This window comes from Oxyura jamaicensis, chromosome 15 (assembly GCF_011077185.1).
Source record: "Oxyura jamaicensis isolate SHBP4307 breed ruddy duck chromosome 15, BPBGC_Ojam_1.0, whole genome shotgun sequence".
Taxonomy (NCBI): domain Eukaryota; kingdom Metazoa; phylum Chordata; class Aves; order Anseriformes; family Anatidae; genus Oxyura; species Oxyura jamaicensis.
In genome coordinates, this window is record NC_048907.1 from 2,854,507 (window position 1) to 2,874,507 (window position 20,001).

General features: G+C 46.2%; 1 protein-coding gene across 21 annotated transcripts in view; it reads left to right on the forward strand.

Annotated features, from left to right (window-relative positions):
• Positions 1-20,001, forward strand: part of KDM2B (lysine demethylase 2B) — a 107,743-nt gene that overhangs the window by 47,563 nt on the left and 40,179 nt on the right. For all 21 annotated transcript variants that reach the window (XM_035340555.1, XM_035340551.1, XM_035340553.1 and 18 more), the window contains 3 exons: positions 1,752-1,867; positions 8,150-8,276; positions 15,860-16,314. In XM_035340555.1, coding sequence (XP_035196446.1) covers positions 1,752-1,867; positions 8,150-8,276; positions 15,860-16,314 — 698 coding nt within the window. The remainder of the gene's footprint in view (positions 1-1,751; positions 1,868-8,149; positions 8,277-15,859; positions 16,315-20,001) is intronic.

Genomic DNA, 20,001 nt, shown 5'->3' on the forward strand with positions numbered 1-20,001 from the left:
CAGGAGTATCACTTATTTGGCAGTAGTTTGTGCTTAGCACAGGCTGATGTATTTCCTGGGAGGTGATGAACTGCTTTAACTGTGAGGTGTTTTCATGTCACTGACGTGCACAGTTGCTGTACTACCCTTACAGGGGAAAAAAAATCCTTGGTCATTCTTGATTTGGAAGTAATAAACATGCTGGATGATAGTGGCTTGGAGCTGAAATTATACGGGCTGGAGCAGGAAAGATGCGATAATACCTAGAGCTGCCAGAGCCACGAGCCACCTGTGTTTTTCTCTGCATCCCATTTATCACGTGGAATCAGAGTTGTAAACTGAGCACAGGAACAGGCTGCCCGGAGGGGTTCTGGAGGCTCCATCCCTGGAGATACTCCAAAGCTGTCTGGACGTGGTCCTGGGCACGCAGCTCTCAGTGGCCTGGCTCACGCAGGGGGGTTGGAGCTGATGACCTCCAGAGGTCCCAGCCAACCTCAACCTTTCTGTGATGTTGACGTTCAGAAAAATGTATCCAGAGCGATGTTTCCAGGGAGAAAATTCTCATGTTGATTTCTTTTCCTTCCTGACTCTCCTGCCAACGTGCCCTTAAATGAAAGCTGCAGTTCTGCCATCTGCTGGGGCTGGAGGACTTCTCAGGTGCGCCTCTGCAGGCCCTTAGGGTCTAGGGATTGCTGCAAAGGAAGGCTCGGAAGGCTCTTGTGGCTGCTAGCTGGAGAACCCTTCAGGCTGAGCAGCATTTTCCTACTCCCACACTGATCCTGAAGTGAAGGAAAGCCACCAGAGCTTTAATGGAAAGTACTGCACAGTTAGGAGAAAATTGACCGCCCCTTTTGTTGCTTTTATCTGCTGGTTTATAAATTGGAATACTTTTCATTAAAAATCAGGAAAAAAAAAAGCGTCAGGTCTCCGTGGGTCCCAGATCATTAGCAGGATCAATCCCTCTTTCACCGCAGAGATCAGAGGCTACAATCTTGCACAGCCAGGCCTTCGTCTGCTGGCACACCAAGCAAACAATGCAGAAGCAGAAGAGCTGCGTGTGGCTGCCCGAATTGCTGCGTCTGGATTTTTGTTACGGCAGAAAATTCTTCCCTTGCTGTGGAGCCGGTGAAATGAATTCCGGCCCTTCCAGGACAGGGTCAGAACAGCCTCATCACGGGTACTCGAAACGTTAAGTCCTTTAACTTGGGGCTGGCAGTGAAAAAGATTTTCAATTGCTGCTTCAGGAAGTTGATAATAGAATATAAAACTCTCACCTCCGAAGGAGGGCTGGTAATAACTTGAAGTTGTTGACACCTGGAGAGGTGTGCTCGGGTGCTGGCGTGGAAGAAGTTGGATGTGACTCAGTCCGGTTCCACAGCCCTAGCCCACCACCGCCACAAACGTGATTTGCAGCCCCAGTGGAGGTGCCAGGAGATCATCTGAGAGCCAAGTGCACTGAGCAGGCTGAGTTTACTTCTTAGTCATGGATGTGGTTGAGTCACAAGCTTGCGTGCTCTCAGTAAACACTGAAACCGTTCTGTGGATAAATAGAAGAACTCAGCACACAGAGGGTTGTGAGACTGTGCATCATGAGATGCCTTCTGCTATTATTAGGCTTAGCGTGGCTCTGAGCATACCACTTAACCTTTCACTACGTAACTTCTCTTCCCCCCTCAGAATGGGGTTTATGGGGTTGTTAAAATTTGTCTGTAAATTGCTCTGTGATGCTACATAGTGTGAGGCGTTCTCAGATCTTTGCTTTCCCTCTCTAGGGTGGATACACGCGGTTTATACTCCGGTAGATTCTCTGGTGTTTGGTGGAAATATCCTGCATAGCTTTAATGTTCCCATGCAGCTTCGCATCTATGAAATTGAGGACAGAACAAGGGTAAGGACACTTGATTCTCTTCTTAACCAAACAGTGCTTTGTGACCGTGGTCTGCCTCTTTCTCTCTCCCCCCCCCTTACTCCTTTCTGAGAAACAAGAACTGCTGGGATCTCCATGCCAGAATTGTTGAGAGGTAAACATGAAATAACAAAACTTTCAAATGTTGGCGATTTTTAGTGACCTGTACACATCTGTTTTTCCCTGCGTCCAACAGACATGTCCATTCTGTATCTCTTGTCTGCCTGCTAAACTTTAGAAACAAATTTCCTCGTGCACAAAGCACGTTGCCCTTTACAGGCCAATTCCTTTGTACCAGTACACTCCTGCTGACCCCCAGGAATGGACACCCAGGGCGGGAGAACAATGGAACTAAGGTGGTTCTACTGTCCACAGCTGAACTGAGAAAGCTGTGGAGGAGTTTCCTATGAAACATCATCTGCTGTGCTTCTCAGGATTTTCTCCTACAATGACTCCATACAATGCAAGAATTTCACGGGACAAACAAGAGTCTGGGCTGGGGCTTTAGTCTGAAGGTGACGTTCACCTGGCTGTAGCAGAGTACTACATCTGGAGGAGGTTTCTGTGCAGCCTCGAGGAGTGAAAATGATGCCCTTGATTAATAAGCTTGACACCTAGCTGTCATGTACTTCGCAGTTCCATAAAGCAGCAGCATCTGAAGGAAGTGCCACTGTTTTACTAGGCTATTAAATAAACCGTGCAAGGCAATCGTGGCCTTTGGATGTAAAAACGGACCAGTGTGTGTACAAATTTAGATGGGGCTTTCTGTGGCTGGCTATTCTGGAGGCACTGCACTGTGGCAGTGCTGGTAGACCGCAGGCACAGGCGCCAGGTCAAGTGTTTGTGGAGATTTGGGCTGGCCAAACACACAGCGGGAAGCTGTGATGCTTCTTCACTAAAAAATCTTAAAATGTTACGCGTTGAACGTCGGCTCATTGTGTTCACCTCTACAGGAGGGCACAGCTCTGGCTCCAAGTGGGCTTTTGCCCCAGATCACTTTCCTTGCAGTGACAGTGCGTTAGTCTGGGACAAATACGTGTTGTTTCGAAAGACATCTCTGGCTCAGTGAGAGGAAGGGTGTCCTCCCCTCAGCCTCTCTCTGCCAGCGTTGTGTTGGGAAGAGAGTGCTCCCGTGCTTCGCAGGGGTACGGGGCCTGTTAGTCTGCACATTGCGAAGCGGTGGTGGGAGAGGTTGGTTTCCTGCAGTGACTGTAGGGAAGAGAAAGGATCTTAAGTAGAAGAATGAATTCCTAGTGGAAGACGAATGAAGACAAAAGCTGAAATTCAGAAGAAATTTAGAACAGGGACTGCAGCAGAGGGCAGAAGTAGAGGGAAAGCCAGAGTGGAGCTCAGCTTGGCTCTGGTGTTCCCAAGGCAAGAATGTGAAGTGTCTTTAAAAAAATAAAGAAAGAAAGAAATTTGAACAGGAAAAGTTGGGATGGCAGAAGCAGGAAGGGGCTCACTGGCTTCTTTTACAGAGAGAAGGGCGATGAGCTGAGCTGTAGGAGTGCTTCAGGAAAAGGACCTGCGGCCGGAGTTGAGCTGTGGCTAAGTTCAACAAAGGAGCTCGGCACAGGGAGGTTAAGAAAGTGGCTGTAAGAACCAGCAATACGTGCTGGATACGTGTGCTGCAGCTGCCCAAAGGAGAGGCGTGTTGTTGCCACAAAGGGTGCTAGCACATGGAACAGGAATGGAAGAGACAATTTCTTTATTTCCATTGATGTCTGGAAGGGAAACGCTCTTTTTCCTGACGTAAGAAGAGCTGGCATCTTGTTCCCACAGGACCTGAGCAACCCAAGGCCACGCACATTTTACCAGAGTTGCAGCTGCTCAGTAGTGCTTCTTCATGTCAGGCCCTTCTGCTTGAGAAACTGGGGGCAGCTTTGATCTCCTGAGCTTTTATACCAGGAGGCAGATTGCCCCGTAAGTTTTCTGGTAACTTTTAGGAACCTACTGGGCAGCTGCAGTGAAGTGCCTTCGAAAAGTCACTACTACCTTGATCCTGTGGGCAGGCTCAGTGGGTGTGATGTCTGCCTGTTCGATAACGTCCTGTCACCGCTTTTTGGAAAGGGGTTCTGTGCCATTTGGAAGTCCCAGATCAGATCTTTACTCTTGTCGGGTTTGATTTATTTTTCTTCGAAGTATCTGCAGTTCTTTATAATTTTCCCTCCAAGAAATACTTGAGTGCTTTAAAAGAGACTAACGAACGCCAGCAACCCAGAACTTCCCCAACTTCACAGTGACAGTTTCAGCACCTGGATGGTGCTGTGCCAGCGCTGCGTCTTGCCCAGCCCCGTGCCTTTGTTCACAAACTTGTGCTAGGATGCAGCTGTGTAACAACAAAGCTGTGCGAACAGTCGAAGACTAGCAAGAAGTTCAAGACAGAAAATAGAAGACTTGCACCTAAAGCACACAGAAATTTGATAAGAAAGAGGCAGCAAAATCAATACTGTTATTTAGAAATAAGAACGCACACAAAACAACTATAAATATCACGCAGGAATCTTGAAGGGGGTAAATGTTTTCAAAACAGAATTCCAGAGCGTACTACTTTATTTGCGTTGCCAATCAAATTTTGTAATTTCTTTGTTCGAATAATTTTATTCATCCACGGGCTAGAATAGCAGGCTCAGTGCAGTATGTAGTTCACACAAATTTGGCAGTGTGAACATACTGCAAATGAGTTTCTCATCAGTATTGATCTTTCCATTGTGTATAGCACAGAAGTAAATTACACGATGTGATTGACGAAGTAATTTGCCACGCTCAAATCAAAGTGTAATACAGGTGTGCTTCCCTTCTTCATTTTGGAGAGAGCAATTTTATGGAGGTTTCGCTGTGTTTAAAGCTGCTATATAATGCTTAATCATCTTTGATTGCTGATATTCAAAGTCATTTTTATGCTAGGTGTAGTTGTTATTGTCTTAGCAGCTAAGACAAGAATAAATACATGGTTGAAACGGTGATGCTGATTTACAGCCTGATAAAATTGCCTAGTTTATATACTTGTCATGCTTATTCTAGCTTAATTTCTCAAATCCCTGGGAGACTTTTTAAGAGGGTTATAGCCATTTAAAAATAGTTTTAAGGAGTAATAAAAAACATGTCTATTGTTGGGAAACGGCTCCTAATGTGCAATTGAGGTAAACAAATATTCTCCAGCCTTACAGTTTGTAGAGACTCTCATTTTGCAGTCTGGCTTTCCTAGAGGCCAATTAACAGCTAGTCAAATAGGCCAAGCTGTTTAGCTCGCTGCTAGACCAGCTTGAATAACTGCAGAGCAGGCTGCCGTGCAGAGATTCATCATCTTGGCACAGGGGTGTTACAGCTCCACATTACCGAAGAGGAAGAATGTGTCAAACTCACTCCCAACTCGTCTAAATTTAACGGCGTTAAAACACTGGAACGTGGATGGGGACAGGAGCACTCGGAATGCAGACGTACGGGGGTCACTCACAGATGACGGGGTTTGCCACTGATGTGGTTTTCTGGAACTTTTTGAAGCGGATAGATGGATTATTTAGTAAATAATCGTATGTTTTTCGAGATTCTGATTAGGGTGATTAAATACAAGTAGAGTTTGTGCTTGAAGCAAGACCTTAATGGATATTGTGGAGGAGAAATAATTTCTTAAGGAAACTTGGTGCCTTCCTACACTTTGTTTTTGTTTTGCTTTTGGAGGGAGATACAGGTCTCCGAAATTCTTTCACTTTGAACTAAGGAAAGAGATCGTACCCCAGAGAGGAGTTTTCTCACTGTACAGGAATAATTAAAAAATAAATATTCTGTGGATTGTAAATTATTAATCATAGAAGTTAGAGCTGGAAATGCTGGTTGGATGTAGCCCATTTCCCTGCTGCTGGGGGGTTTAGTCCTCTGGCAGAGTCCGTACCAGGTAGGACACTTTTAATCACGTAACTTCCCCCCAAAAAAGAGTTCATTTGACCGTGACTATACAGTGGAAAAATTATGGACTTGTATGTAACACAGCTCACACCCATCAATTAATAAATGTTCGAGGGTGTCATAAGTAATGTTCTCTGTGCTTCTTCATAAGGCAAATTTGTAAAGATTTTGAAAGCTCCGTTAGTTAGACTTACTCGGCAAAGGGCACAGCAGATCTCTGCACAGTATCTCGTGCTGGATGTGGTCGCTCTTACTTCAGAAGGCCTCCAAAGGCAGCGCCTTCTCAGGCAAACAGTGAGCTACAGAGGCAAGGAGGGATTTGCTGTGGGCTGGAACATTGATAGTGAGGCAATTAGGAACTCAAATTGAATATTAAAGATTGATATACATAACGGGAGCACTGCATGCATTACTGCCTTGTCTTTCACAGTGAATTAACATTGGTAACAACTAAATTTGGTGAAGCTCAGAGTCTGACAACAAATGTTGAGCAATGATGTCTTTAATATTCCCAGGCATGTGGCTGAAAACCTTTTGAAGGCTGAGGGGTGGAAGGCGGCTTCCTGTTTGTAAGTCAATTCTTTGCAAATTTTGTTTCCTGCAGTGCTCTCTTGGAAAAATTTGAGTTCCTTTATTAGCGTATATTTTAGCATGGCTAATTTCCCCTGTGTTCCGTAATAGTGATACGTGACTCGAGCTCTTCTTTATGACAAACGACTAAACCGAAGGAAAGAAATTCTCCGCTGCAAAAAGGCCCTGGGGTTAAATGTTCTCGCATTTCGGGGGATGCTGGTGGGCTGGTTGGTTATTTTTTCCTTTTTTTTCTCTTTTTTTTTTTTTTTTCTTTGGTATCTGTTCTTTATAACAAACAACAGGGAAACATTTGAAAAGTTGCGGCGTTGCTGGATGCGTGACCCATCGCACCACGCGGTTCAGATTTGCCGGCTCCACTTGTGGAGGATTTAAGAAATGTTAACTGCTGGGAATTGCCATGGAATAGCAAAGCCCTACGTTGTGATGCATGCAGTGGGACAACACAGCGTGTTCTCCCTTCATTACACGTGGCTCCACTGCTAAAGAGGCAAGTTCTTTGCCCACCCTGGGGACAGTTTTCAAGCATGGGCATTCTTGCGAAGTCTTTGGCATGCCCAAGTGGATGCAGGTGTCAGCAGGCAGATGTGCAGACTGGGCCTGCTTCGCAGACCGGATTTGAGTTTCCAGGGTCTGTTCAAACCTCACAGCTTTCTGGGAGACGTGTGGCAGGGTGGTGGTTTCTCTTTTTGTTTTGTTTCTAATGCAGTCCAGCTTTTCATTAAATATGAGTGGACACCTTTTGGCGAGGGGAACAGTTAAAATCCATAACATGTCTTAAAGCGGTTCCTAAATAGCAGTGCAATGCATGCAAGCCTGCAAAATGCAATTCCTGCGTCACCAGGAGAAAAAGAAGTGTACGGTGCAAGTACAAGTGCGTGCAAGTTGCATGGCATCTGTATTTAACAAATCACAACCAATATTTTTATGTTCTTGCATCTGGGGACCTTCTTAGATTGTTCCTTGGTGTAGTGACCTTCCGTGGATAGAAAACTATTGGGAAAGACGAGGAAACCCACTTTGTTTTCTTCTGAATCTGAAATGATCTCACAAACAGATAACATTACAGAATCAGCTTTTTGTGTACGAACAGGTCTGAGATGAAAGAAAAAATGTCTTTTGTCAAAATCCCGCTTTCAGTATTGTTTGTAGCAAAAGTTAGCTCGCTACCAAAATGGGAGGTGTGAACCACAAAAGGGATTTTTGCTTTTAATGTGTATACTGATCATCAAGCGTTGGTGTTTGTTCATTTGTTTAATCAAATTGTTGGGAAGGTGGTAATTGGAAAAAGATGTATTTCCTGCTTGAGTCGTTTTAGGTAATGCTGCCATTTTGATTAAAAAAAAATAAATAAAAAATCATGTGATGGTGCTTTGGCAATGAAATAAACCACTTCTATTTTAACTTGGATTTTAGTGACTAACATCTGTATGTGACCACCCTATGTTTATACAGAAGGTAAAGAATGCCGTGGGGGCCATCCGTCAGTTTCATGATTTCACAAGAACACAAACCCTTTCCTCTCCCGCCACCCCAAGAGGATACAAATTAGTGAACCAAGAAATGATGCTATCATGGCAGGCAGGCAGGCGGCCTCCTCGCTTTGTATGCTGAAGGCATCCGTCTCACGCGGCTCCCCCCGCCCTCCCCTCCCCCTGCTGCATACTGTGTGTGCTCGTGATAACACGATGAGAATGATGGCTGGCCCTTGTGCTGCAAACTTCTCCCCCCTTCCCCGTGGACTGACGGTCTCGATCTTGCTTTCAGGTGCACGCCAAATTCCGTTATCCTTTCTACTATGAAATGTGCTGGTATGTTCTGGAGAGATACGTGTCCTGTGTGACCCAGCGCTGCCACCTCAGCAAAGAGTACCAGAGAGAATCAATGTTAATTGGTGAGTGAGCGCGGTGTTAATTGGTGAGTGAGCCCGGTGCTAATTGGTGAGCGAGTCCTCCGAGCGCATGTTCAGAACCGATGCTAGCACCTTAGGCTTTGGTTGCTTTGGTTTCTGCAGAGATTTTAAATTGCATTGGAGAATTGTAGGAATTCTGATCAACCGCTTCTTTATTTTGAGGTGAGGAGGTTTTGGCTCTGAAGCATTTTCATGAAGTACCAACTTACTGTGAATGATATTTGTTGAGCATTCCTTAGCAAGTGGATCCCAGAAAAACGATTTTGGGACGCATCTATTTCTTGCTTTCAGTACTGTTTGTGTTAAGACGATGTGCCAAACAGCTGAGGATTTACTGCTGTGTTTGGCACAGTACCTTAGTAGCCAGAAATGTGTGCGTTGCAAATGTGCTCTGGTAGGATGGATATTTAGTCCTTTTATAGCATGTCTCCTCCACAGAACGTGTTACAGTCACCATACCTGGCTTCTTTCTCTTCTCTTTTCTTGAATCTTGACTTTAATTCTCTCTGTTTGGTGACTGACTTCTGCTTCAAGAGAATACCAGACCCAAGAAAACTCCTACACAAATCTACGTGATCTATAACCTCAGCGCAGGGAGGTCAAGGAACCTTTAAAACATCAGCTGAAAATGGACCGGAGCAGAGATGGATGGACGTGCCTGCAGCGGGAAGGCATTGCTTGGCGCTGCTGCGAGCTTTACATCAGTGTGTTGCAATTCCAGTTGCTGCCTTTCTGAACTGCCCTTTTTCCCTTCCCTGTGTTGGAACAAGGTGGCAGGCCATGCTACCCCCTGCTTTTAAGCACAGAATGGCCGAAAGGAACACAAGCACCAAAGCACCTACTTGAGTACTACGCGTTTTGTGGCTTTGCTCCGTGAGTCCCCGATCAGAAGGGATTGGTAAAGCAGGAATTCCACGTGGAAGAATTGTTACGTAGGGTCATCCTCGAGCAAAGGACAGATCAGCCCCGTAGATCTGCTCTTCAAAAAAGCAGCAACAAAGCTGGCAGCTGTGTTCCTTGGAAGATACAGAACCAACGTCCCGAAGTCAAAAGCAGTGGCATGGAAAGAGGCTCTTCCTGCCGGCAGGGTGAGGGTGCCAGATCACCGAGGTGTAATTGCAGAGCAAATTAGATGTGGGGAGTGGATGGTTCAGGATATTGAGATGGGACCTTTTCCAGCGAAATGACCGATGTGAGTTCAAGCCCAGCTCGGTAATGACTGATAATGGGTTGGTGATCCCCGTGAAGTGTGTCTCAGTCCGGTTACTGGCTGAGAGAGGCTGAAATCATACCAAAGCTCACTGGGAACTGCAGTTGTCCAGCATCTAGAGGGAAAAGGATTGTTTTGCATGACCAAAGAGTGTCAACCTCAAAGGCATCGGCAAAAGCAAAACTGGCAACGTTTTCTGGCTCTTCTTGTCTCTTTGTGGTGGCTTTGGTTGTTGGCCTGCTGGAAGGTGAATATTAAGCTGTTTACGTGTTGATTCAGCGTGGTTTTATGGTGGTTCCAAGCTAATACAAGAAACATGCTGCTCTCAGAAGATGAATCTGTTTTGCGAACCCCAGAGATCGTGCGGTTGCCCCATGAGCTGAATCAGCTCGGTGACCTGACTGAAATGAATCCTTCCCTAAAAAGAACACATTTGTTATCGGTGGGACCGACGAGCTGATCTAACCCGCGGCCCTGCTGCAAGGCTGCTAGTGCCAGCTCGGTGCTGGAGTGTCTGCCTGGGCAGACCTTGGGCTGTTGGTGCTGTCTTGAATGAATCGGTTCCTGCAGTGTGCTCAAGTGGTATCCGCTGACAGCGTGTGGCTCATCCACCTGCCGGCTGTCTCTTGACTTCAGGGTATTAGCATGCTGATCAAATCTCTGACATTGACATCCAGGGCCTTTCTCTCCAGGAGTGACAGATTCATACTTTGTCAGACACTCGCTTTTTATTTCTTAGCAAAATCTTAACCTTAAAATAATTATTTAGCTGGAGATTGCAGTTCAGCAGCCCAGATTTCCTACTGGATCTTTCACTATGGCATTTATCAAATTCTCTGCAGGAGGAAAGGGACATCATTTACCTTGACAGAGCCGTGATGTTTTGTTTTGCTTGAGTAATGCCATTTCATATACTTGCTTGTCTTTCTTCTAACTGGTCCCAGTGTCCAGCCTCTTGACTCAAATAAATCTCCATGAACTTCAGTCCTTGAATTACACTCGTTTGTCCTGCGGTGTCTGTATCTTGCTATCATTCACCTGCTATGGGATGGGAGATCTAAATGAAGTTGCTACTCCAAAACCCCACTGCTTTGGTTTTGAAGTTTTTCTTCAGAACTGTTAAGGTCCTTAAATTGTTACGCACTCTTCTCTTCCTTAGAGACTTTCCTATCTGCAAGCAATGCCTTGATTTCCCATGAGAGAGTATCCCTTGACGAAGAATTTCCCGTCGTTCTCCTTAAAGAGTAATGAAACAAAGTACTTAACTTCCCTGCAGGCCCCTCAATAGATTTAATTGTCTTCTGTCCTCCTTGGCTTCAGAGAAAAAAATCTTCACATCCTTGCATTGATTTTCAGAAACTTCTCTTGAAGAATCAGTGCTTCTACTGCTTATTTTTCATTTAAAAAAATAAATGAATAAATTTACGTACTTTGTTGTAAACGTCTACTTAATAACTTCTCTTTTGGGTTCTAGAACTTGTTTTTTCCCCACCCCTAAGCTGTGCTGCTCTCATTCCTTACAAGCCTTCCGATACAGTGTTCCTGCTGGCTCTCAGAAGCTGCAGAGATGGCTACTGGTTGATGAGGACATCCTCCAGAGAGAGAGCAGGATGCTGCCCGTGAGCCCTAAGATTCACAGGGTGGTGATTTTCACAGAGTCAACAGAAATCCAGTTCTCCTCTTTATTCCTGTGACACCTCTGTCAATACGGTTTGTATTTCTGTTTCCTGAATGTCTGGACTCGCAGACCTTCAGAAAACAACCCAACCTCAGCATAGGTAAGGCTGAAACCTTGAGTGTTCCTCTCCTTAAATGAAAACGTCTGCCCTTCTAAAGGAGTTGGAGGAAGGCTCTGTGGCTCCCTTTCCCATTCTTCAGACCCAGGATGAGATTTCAGGCAGTTGCCTCCTAGGTAGTGAGCGTTCTTTCTCTGATCTCTTCCACAGAAGGGCAAACACTCAGGGGAATGACAACATGACAGAAATCACAGGCTGCTGTAAAAGCACACAATCTCTCTTTCTCCCCCTTTTTCTTTTCCGTGTCCCTCTCAGCTGTGACATTTGTCCTGCCAGCTGAAATCAGAAGGGGATCCTATGTGGGTTTCCACCTAGATTTGAACACGTGCTGCTTCAGGAGGGATATGTCTTCATTATTTTTACGCTTACCATGAATGAGTCTGTACTGGATGTTTTCAGCCACAATTGACCTTCAGCGAGATTCGGATCTGGAGAGTGAGCTGACAAAGAGTAATTGGGGGAAAATACTGGGCTATCAGAAATACACTTTCTCTGTAGCCTGCAGCTTTTAAGATTCCCATTGCTGAAATTTTAACAGGATGGCTCTAACTGTGTATTAAACCTGATGGGTGAAGAAAATGTGCCCCCTGGCATGGTGAAGGAGCCATGTCTTCTTTTTTTCCCACTCCTTCTCAGAGGATGGAATGGGTTTGCTTATTGGTAAACAGGTACTGGACTACATCGAGTGATTTCTGTATGAGGTGCTCCATGCAGCAACACATTTCCAGTATGCTCAGGGCTTTTTTTTTTCTGCTAATGAAACCGTCGTTTCTGTCTTTAGCAGACCAATAGGAACCGCTGCTCCCAAGCCACAGTGCCAAGGTTTGAAACTGGGAACGGCAAGGTAGATATTAGACACTGGACTACCGTAAAGAGTTCAGAAAGATTTTGTAATTATACCTCACCCCCCTCCCTATCTCTTAAGTTCTGTAATACAAGTGACTTTTCAGCAATGAAAGAAACTGTGGATAATTATCTTTCTTGTACAAGTGGATGACTGCGGGGAAAGTTAAGTGATTTGCCCAGAACCACAGGGAATTGAATTGCTGTAGGGGAAAAAAACTGAACAGCTTTTTTTTCTAGCTTTCTGTCCTGTGGTCAAGCCTCTGCTGCTGCTTCTCCTCACTGCGTTCTGTCACTGACTGGTTGTGTAACGTGGTTTATTCCTCGAGATGGGGAGCGTTGAAGGTCTTTTAGGGCTATCTCAGCTGGGTGGGATCTTGGAGTGGCCAACCACTCCAAAACTGGAGTCCTGAGCGGGTATTGGCTGGGGCTTTGGATCAGGAGGAGAAACCAGAGTTGTGCTTAGCAGGAGCTCCTTTCCATGGGGACACTTCATAAACTAAAATCCTGTAAGTCAGTGGAGCCCTGGTAACGTAGTGCTTAAGATGCACTTCTTGACAAAGTAAATGCAGATTTCGTTGATGTAGGACAGAAGTGTAGAGCATCGTAATTGTGAGTCAGATACTGTTTTCATTACAATGAATAAATACAAATCATGGCATGTTGCATTACACCGAAACACTTGAAAACATGAAACTGAACCTTCCTCACTTTGCCATTGCCCATCCATTATTGATTCCCTTGGAATTTTTAAATTGTTTTTAAATTAGTAACAGTAGCAGGCGGTGGTTGCCCTCTGAAAGCCGTCCACTCTCACTCTGATGGACTAACAGTGCCCAAATCCCTGGTGCTCCAGCATGGGCCGATGCACCTCAGGTTATCAGCAAGCCCCATCCGCACGGGTAAAGTTAGGCCAGTTATCGTGTAACTGTCAGGCTGGCAAAGAACAGGCACTAGTTTGGTGATGGTTCATTCATCTTCAGGTCAGATTTGGATTATTTTTTGTGTCTGATTACATTTGCTGATTATCTGTACCCAGGTGTAGCTGGCCCAGCAGTGCCTGGTTTGTGCAGGCAGCCGGTAGCAGGGGGCAGCAGCTGCTGGCAGAACTGAATTGCTGAGCCCCTCGTGTGCCTGCTTCCCGTGGGAACAGTCCCCAGGATGCTGCGATGCTCCGCTCCTCTTTTGCCTTTTGTTTCATTAGGCTAGAGCAAGAAACAAAAAGTGGAGTGCTCTCTCGAAGGCTGTTTTCTCTTAGCGCCCGAGAGTTCCTTGCAGTAAATTATTCACACCTCCATAACGTGATCTCCTCTTTCCTTAGGCTTTGGCTACGCTCGTGCTTTGCCCCACTCCCAGCCATCCATCAGTTCGTGTTCAGCAGAGCCGCAGCATAGGAAGACAGAAGCACAATTTTCTTTGTACAGTTTTACCCCAGTTTCAGTCAGTGGCGCTGCACCAGGGGTACCCACTTTCACCTGCTTCTCTTTCATTGCTGGCTTCTTCTCCCACCTAGACTGGGCTTCTGTGCTTCAGTCAGTTAATTGTCAAATGCATCACCAAGGCAGCGTGGCCTAGAGAACGGGCTCCAGCCCTGAACCCAGCTGTCCGCGCTCTGGTTCCCGGTTTTGCCCTAGATTTGGTGTGTGACAATGAGCGACTCGTTCTCCCAAGCATCTGTTTCCTCAGCTGTAAAATGGGAAAATGACATAAGCTGATTACATAGCCCTTTGAGGCGGGTAAGCGCGCTAGCTGCCGTGCACAAAGGAGAAAGCAGTGTTAAATAAGTTGGATAACCTCATGTTTTCAAAACGTCCTGGTTAAGGTATTTGCTAATCCTGTTTATTTTTCGAAGAGCAGCGTGGTGGGGGCGTACCAGCACAGACCAGAGAGGAGGAGCTGCTTTGGGGCGCTGCGTGCCCCCACCTCAACACGCCAAGCCGACTGCTCTGCTGCTTCCAGGGGAAGCTTTAGGGGAGGGACGCAGGGAGGAAGCTCGCCTCTGCTGTGCACGGAGCTGCATTTGCCTGAGAGCAGCCTTGCTGCTTGCTGCTATTTTTTATGGGTGTTGTTTTTTCACAGGCATTTTAGCTTAAATACGCTTTTCAGGAGCGATTTTATGGCCGTTCTGGTTCTGAGGAAAAATTCAGATGTGCCTGAAGGAGCAGTTTGGACAGCAGTCCTTGGTTTTTGCTCACACTGTGCCATCGGCATGCTTGCCCTGAAGGATAAAGTGGCCAACTCGTTCCTCAGGCACTAATGCCCAGAGGTGCACCCGGCCTTACAGAGCTTTTACGTGAGATTGCAAAGCTAAGCCGGGAGGGCAGCTGCCCTAGGACAGATACTCTATCACTGCCTGTTAATCTTTGTTACCTAGATGACAAATAACATGAGTTTTGTGAGAAGATGTAAGAGACAAGGAGTTTCTCTGTGATAAGAATCAAGTTGCCAGCTTGGAACTGGGTTCGACATTTGTTTTGAGCCTCGCTGTTAAACAACCGGATGCTGAGCTTTCTTTAATGTTCATTTAATCCTTCCTTCAGCATGATTCACCTAGTCCTAATCCAAAACTACTGCACAGCAAAGCATGCAAGTCCTCAGGATTTTGGCTTGCTGAAAAAAAACAAAAACAAAACACAAATGAAGCTGTGAAAGAAACTTTTCATTAATTGTTAACTCGTTTTTCTGTACGACTTCCATTTCTCTTGCAGAGTGTTTTTGTCTACAGCTTGATCTCCAGCCCATCTCAGTCAACGTTAAAATCCACGCTGACTTAACGCTTAACTGGGTGTTGCTGGTGTTAACTGTGTTTTCCACCCAAGTTCTTGCTGTTCCTAGCTTGCATTCAGTGGTGTTCACTTAGTAAGGGAAATTGTGTCGGACAGAGTCCTGGCTGCTAGTTTCCTCTGTTGCTCTTAGTGCTTGATTGCACGCAGTTGGGCAACAGCGGGGATTTTTAGGGGAAAGCTGGTTTAAAACTAAGATTAATAGTTCTTTGGACACAGACAATTGCATTTAAATTTTCCTAAATTTTTTCCTAAAAAGTACCTAGAATGTATGAGGGACTGCCTTAAGTAAAACAATAGCACGTGAGTGTCAGTCCTTGCACTTCCCAGTGTGTTTAGGCTTCTTGTAGGTGAAGTAAGCATAACTGTAATCCTCTGTCTCAGAGGAGCACTGCGTATTTGTGCAGTAACAAGTTGTACTTCTGGTTTTACTAATTGGTGCTTGCAAAGAGAGTATTGGGAAGCTGATTTTTTGCTGTGCAGAGCTGGCGTAAAAGTGACGATGTGCTTCATTTTGACATGCTTTTCCCCCCATAATTTTCCCTTTTTCTTTGCTGACTTTCATTTAAAGCTGTAAGATTACTGAATCCGGTCTTTTGGATTTGTGGGAAAACTCAGTGTATGTGACTTAAGAGCTCGGCGTACTCTTAGTCGAAGGCGCAGAAGGTTGAAGTTTTGAAGAAAGCATAATTTTTCCCTTAATTTTTCCCAGCCATTTGAACTGAGCAGATGTTAACCAAAACCAAAACCAGTGTTAAAAACAACAGGAACAACACAATTGGCTGAATAAAGCTCATTCCTTTTGCACGCTTATCGAGTAATGTCCAAGGGCATCATCCAGCCCACTTCTAAATAGGCAGCTCCTGGTCATGCACGTGTTTTAGTGCTAAACTATATTGGGTAAAGATTCAGCGTTCTTTTTCTACCTTTCAGATACAAGAAGAAAACACAGCATAGATAGCTACTCATCGGATTCGTGGTTAGACATGGATGAAGAATCTTGTGATGCCCATATCCAGGAGGAAAAGGATGACAGCTTGGATAAGAACTCCAAATCCCTGGTGGATGGCTCCTCCTCACCCAACAGCACGCACTCGGAGGAGAAGGAGGGTGCAGGGAGAAAACAGAAAGCCACAGTCATGAGGTACCTAAAAAGAACTTTGTCTAATGAATCAGACGACAGTGTGAAATCAACGACCCCCACGGATTATCCCAAAACGCCGACGGGGTCTCCAGCTACAGAAGTTTCGACCAAATGGACTCACCTCACGGAATTTGAACTGAAGGGTTTAAAAGCCCTGGTGGAAAAGCTTGAATCTCTCCCAGAGAACAAGAAGTGCGTTCCGGAAGGCATCGAGGATCCGCAGGCTCTCCTGGAGGACATGAAGGTGGGTGTGAAATCTTGCTGGTCCACACAAACCGTACGCTGTGGGCAGGGCACAGGAGACAGCAGGAGGTCAGGAGGCGAAGTTCTGCCATGTGTAGGGGTGGCAGCTTGTGTGGAGCGACCCCCTCGTGTCAGCCTGCTGTGCCGTGCTGAGGGAAATTATGCCTCTGACAAAAGCCATCCTTGCACTGGGGAGGCAGCTGTTTGCAGCCTGATTTAATTGATGCGGTCCTTTCTGACTGTCGCAGCTGTGCTCGGGGGCCAAAAGTTTACATCCTTTCATGGCCTGGCACTTGTTATGGGCCGTGTGTAAATATTGTACCTCAAGAAGTCTGCTTATATTTATAGTCTTAATTTGCCCCTTTTGCTCTAGTTTTTTTTTCCTGGAGTTTATCTGACACGTACAAAATATGCGATTTTAATGCAGAAGATTATCAAACGTTTTCCGTTGCATTTTCTTTCCTTTTTTTCCCCACCTATTTCATTTTCTTTTCCTCCATTGCCCTCTATAGGCTGATAATTATTCTCCACCGGTACGATTTGGAGGCGGTGTGAGGAGTGCATGCCCACTAGTGCCACAACTTCTGTTCAGATTTGTAGCGTGCTGGAGGCGGTGCCTCACAGGAGGAATCTGGCCCTGTGTCCGTAAGACCAGCACAGCCTTGCTGCTTCCAGTCTCTGATCTGCAGCATCCCTCTGAACTACGTGGTTAGCTTTTCTGCATCTTGCTTTCGCGTCGTATAAAACAGGCATATTAACGTGTTTGAAATAAAGCCGAGACCAGCATACTCGGCATTTTGCTCCTACTTGTTAAGTAAGGCTAAAATTGTCCTCTAGTTCGGATAGATTTGATACCATGGAAATTCGGCCTGATTTGAAACTCTTGGTATTAATTCAAGATCTTGTGTTTGGACTGCTAGTTCTGTGCTGCTGCTGCACAGGGTGTGATTCTTCAGCCGCGTGTGTTCTGTACGGGAGCTGCGTAAGCCAAAGTCTGAGGGGAAAACGTGTGTTTATACGGTAAAGGGGGAGCCTGTATTTTTGTAGTGCTGGTGCAACAGCTGCTTAGAAAAGGCTTCAAAGCTAGCTGAAGAAGGCTGTGCATACACAACGTGCAGTGGAAGCTTATTCCGCAGTCTTGGAGCCTGCAAGTGTGACACGCGGCACTCATTTCGGTAAACCGCAAGAGCTCAGAAAGTCTCTTCTTGCAAAATCGGCTGCTTTGTGTACGAAAGTGGTGTGCGTGCCCACGGTCGTGGCAGTAAGATTCGCAGGCTTGCTTTGTGGTCAGTCAAATTCCAGTCGGAAATCAAAATGAAAGTTCCCAACCAGGAGTTGGCTTTGGGGTGAAGGAGAAGGCACGGTAGCGTTACTTTTCCGAGCTTCGAGCACAGACCAAGTTCCACCTAAAAATAAACAGCCCCTTCTTGAGATCCCGGGGAGGGGTACAACCTGATAGATGGTACAGATGTTCAGGGTGCGATCGTGCGTGCTCTTTTGATGACGTACCCCCATGCACTGAGACACTTCTAACTGGAACCCGGCAAGATGCCATATGGGAGTCTGCTTTCAAGCAGCGCCTAGGAGCAGGGCTGCTTCATCCCTCTCCAGAGCAGCTTCACTAGCTACAGAGGTGGAGAACTTGGAGTGGACGTTTAAGAAAAGAGGTCCAGGTCATGCACTTTCGCTGATACCGTGCTGTAACCAGCATTAAGTGGGCATCTGCCAGCTTCTTTTGTTCATCTTGGCAGAGTTGTGATCTCGATGTTCCATCTCCTTTGATAATTGCACAGCAAATTGCCTGCATCTCAGCATCCCGTGCCAGCACACGCTGTAACCATCAGGATGTAGCCCAACATCTGGATCTTTATGGTTCCCTGCTGGTTCAAGAGCCCATGACCACATCTAAACATACATGCTGCAGAGTTGTTTTCTCTGCAGTCACCTCTGTATGTTGGGCGAGCCTGGCACTGATTAGTCAGGGCAAGACTCTCAAAAGGACGTTGACTGACAAATGTTTTCTTGAGTGGTGTCTAAAGAACTGTTAAAGAACTTTATTTTCTTACCCGTCTTCGTACAGAGCGGGCCCACGTGTATGGCAGCCCTCAATTTTCAGAGAATGAGAGTGAGTACAGCACGGTAAATAATGCAACCCCCCCAGTCTGCTTCCTCCCCAACTCCCCCCGCAGTTCCGTTGTCTCCTTGCCGGCTGCTCTGCAAGAGTTGGGGCAGTTTGGGTGAATTGTGCTCAGACCAGTGGTTGCCTGAGTTACGCTGCTGCTCACTTCGGGAGTTCCCCACGTGGCCCTTTGCATTGTTTGCCAGCAAGGGGGCCGAGAGAGCCACCGCCAAGGTGCGTCTCATTGCCATCTAGCAGCCCTGCGGGGACTGCTCCCTGTCACCACGTCAGTCGTGCCAGAAAATACACGGTGCAGCCGGAGCGCCCTACCTCCTTCTAATCCACACGATACCGAAGCACAAAGTTTGTTGCAGTAGGTTCGTTGGCTTTAATAAACAAAACCAAGCCTGTCGGTGCGTGTTTAGGGCTTCCACCTTCAAAGGACAGAGCTCACTGATGGAAAAGGTGCCAAGTGACTGGTTTCAGCCCCTTGAGCATACCTCTAACGTAACGGTCCTCGCAGGGTTACTGTGCTGCTCGGCGTGCTGAATGCGGCCGCTCAGCGTTGCGTTCTGTCCTTGCTGTGCAGGGTGTGCGAGGAACGGCACGCTGCTCAGACCCGCGGCCGAACACGGTGATCCGAATGTTCCCTGGGGTGCTCAGCGGTGCTCGTCACCGCAGTACTCGTGTGCTTCACGAGTGGTAATTGATGAGCTGTTGTTATCTCTGGTTCGCAGGTAGGGAACTAACGTGCGAAGAGATTAAGATAAAAGGGACCGTAATTTCAGGGGCTGTTTTTACACGCCTCTGATGTGCCTCTTGGAACAGTTAGCGTTATTTAAGAACGATATTTGCAAAAGAAAATTGTAACGGTATTGAAACTGTAATTGCTCAAGGTTCCTGCAGCATGGAAGTTCTGAGCTTTAGCATCCAGTTCCCAAGCCAGGCGTGAGGAGAGAAGGCGCACGTAATTCTTGACTGCCTGCGGAAACTTGATTTAAAAGGTTTGCTACATGTCACATGGAGACATAATGGCAGAGGAAGAAATACAGTCCATTTTCCCAGAACGGTGTTCATCTCCTTGACCACAAAATCATATTTCCTCTTACTTTGCTACCAGTTTTCCAACCTGAACAGAAAATACTGTGGGGATTTTGCTGATAGCAATAGCAGTAGAGTGAGCAGAAGCCTGGCACCTTTACCTCACCTCTGATGAATGTCCAGAGCACCCGTCATGTGTGATTGAATGGAGGCCGAAATCCTGTAGGAAGAGCTTTGGCTTTGCAGATCCTGTGTGCCGGGACTGTGTTCGGCTGTATTCGGCTTGTGTCATGGGCAACCTGAATTTTGTGCACGTGGTGTATTAATGATGCAGCCTCTAAAAAGCCCCCTTTTAGTGCTCCCGCTTGAGTTATTTTTAACAACTGTATGGCAAGAACGTGCTCTGACAGAAAGCCGGTAAGTTCTTACTCTGCTTGGAAAGTCTTAAGCAAGTTTCTTTCTGAAGAAAATTAAACCCGTGTTAATTGTAGTAGCTTTGTTTCTTAAGGAAACACGCTCAGGAACTTT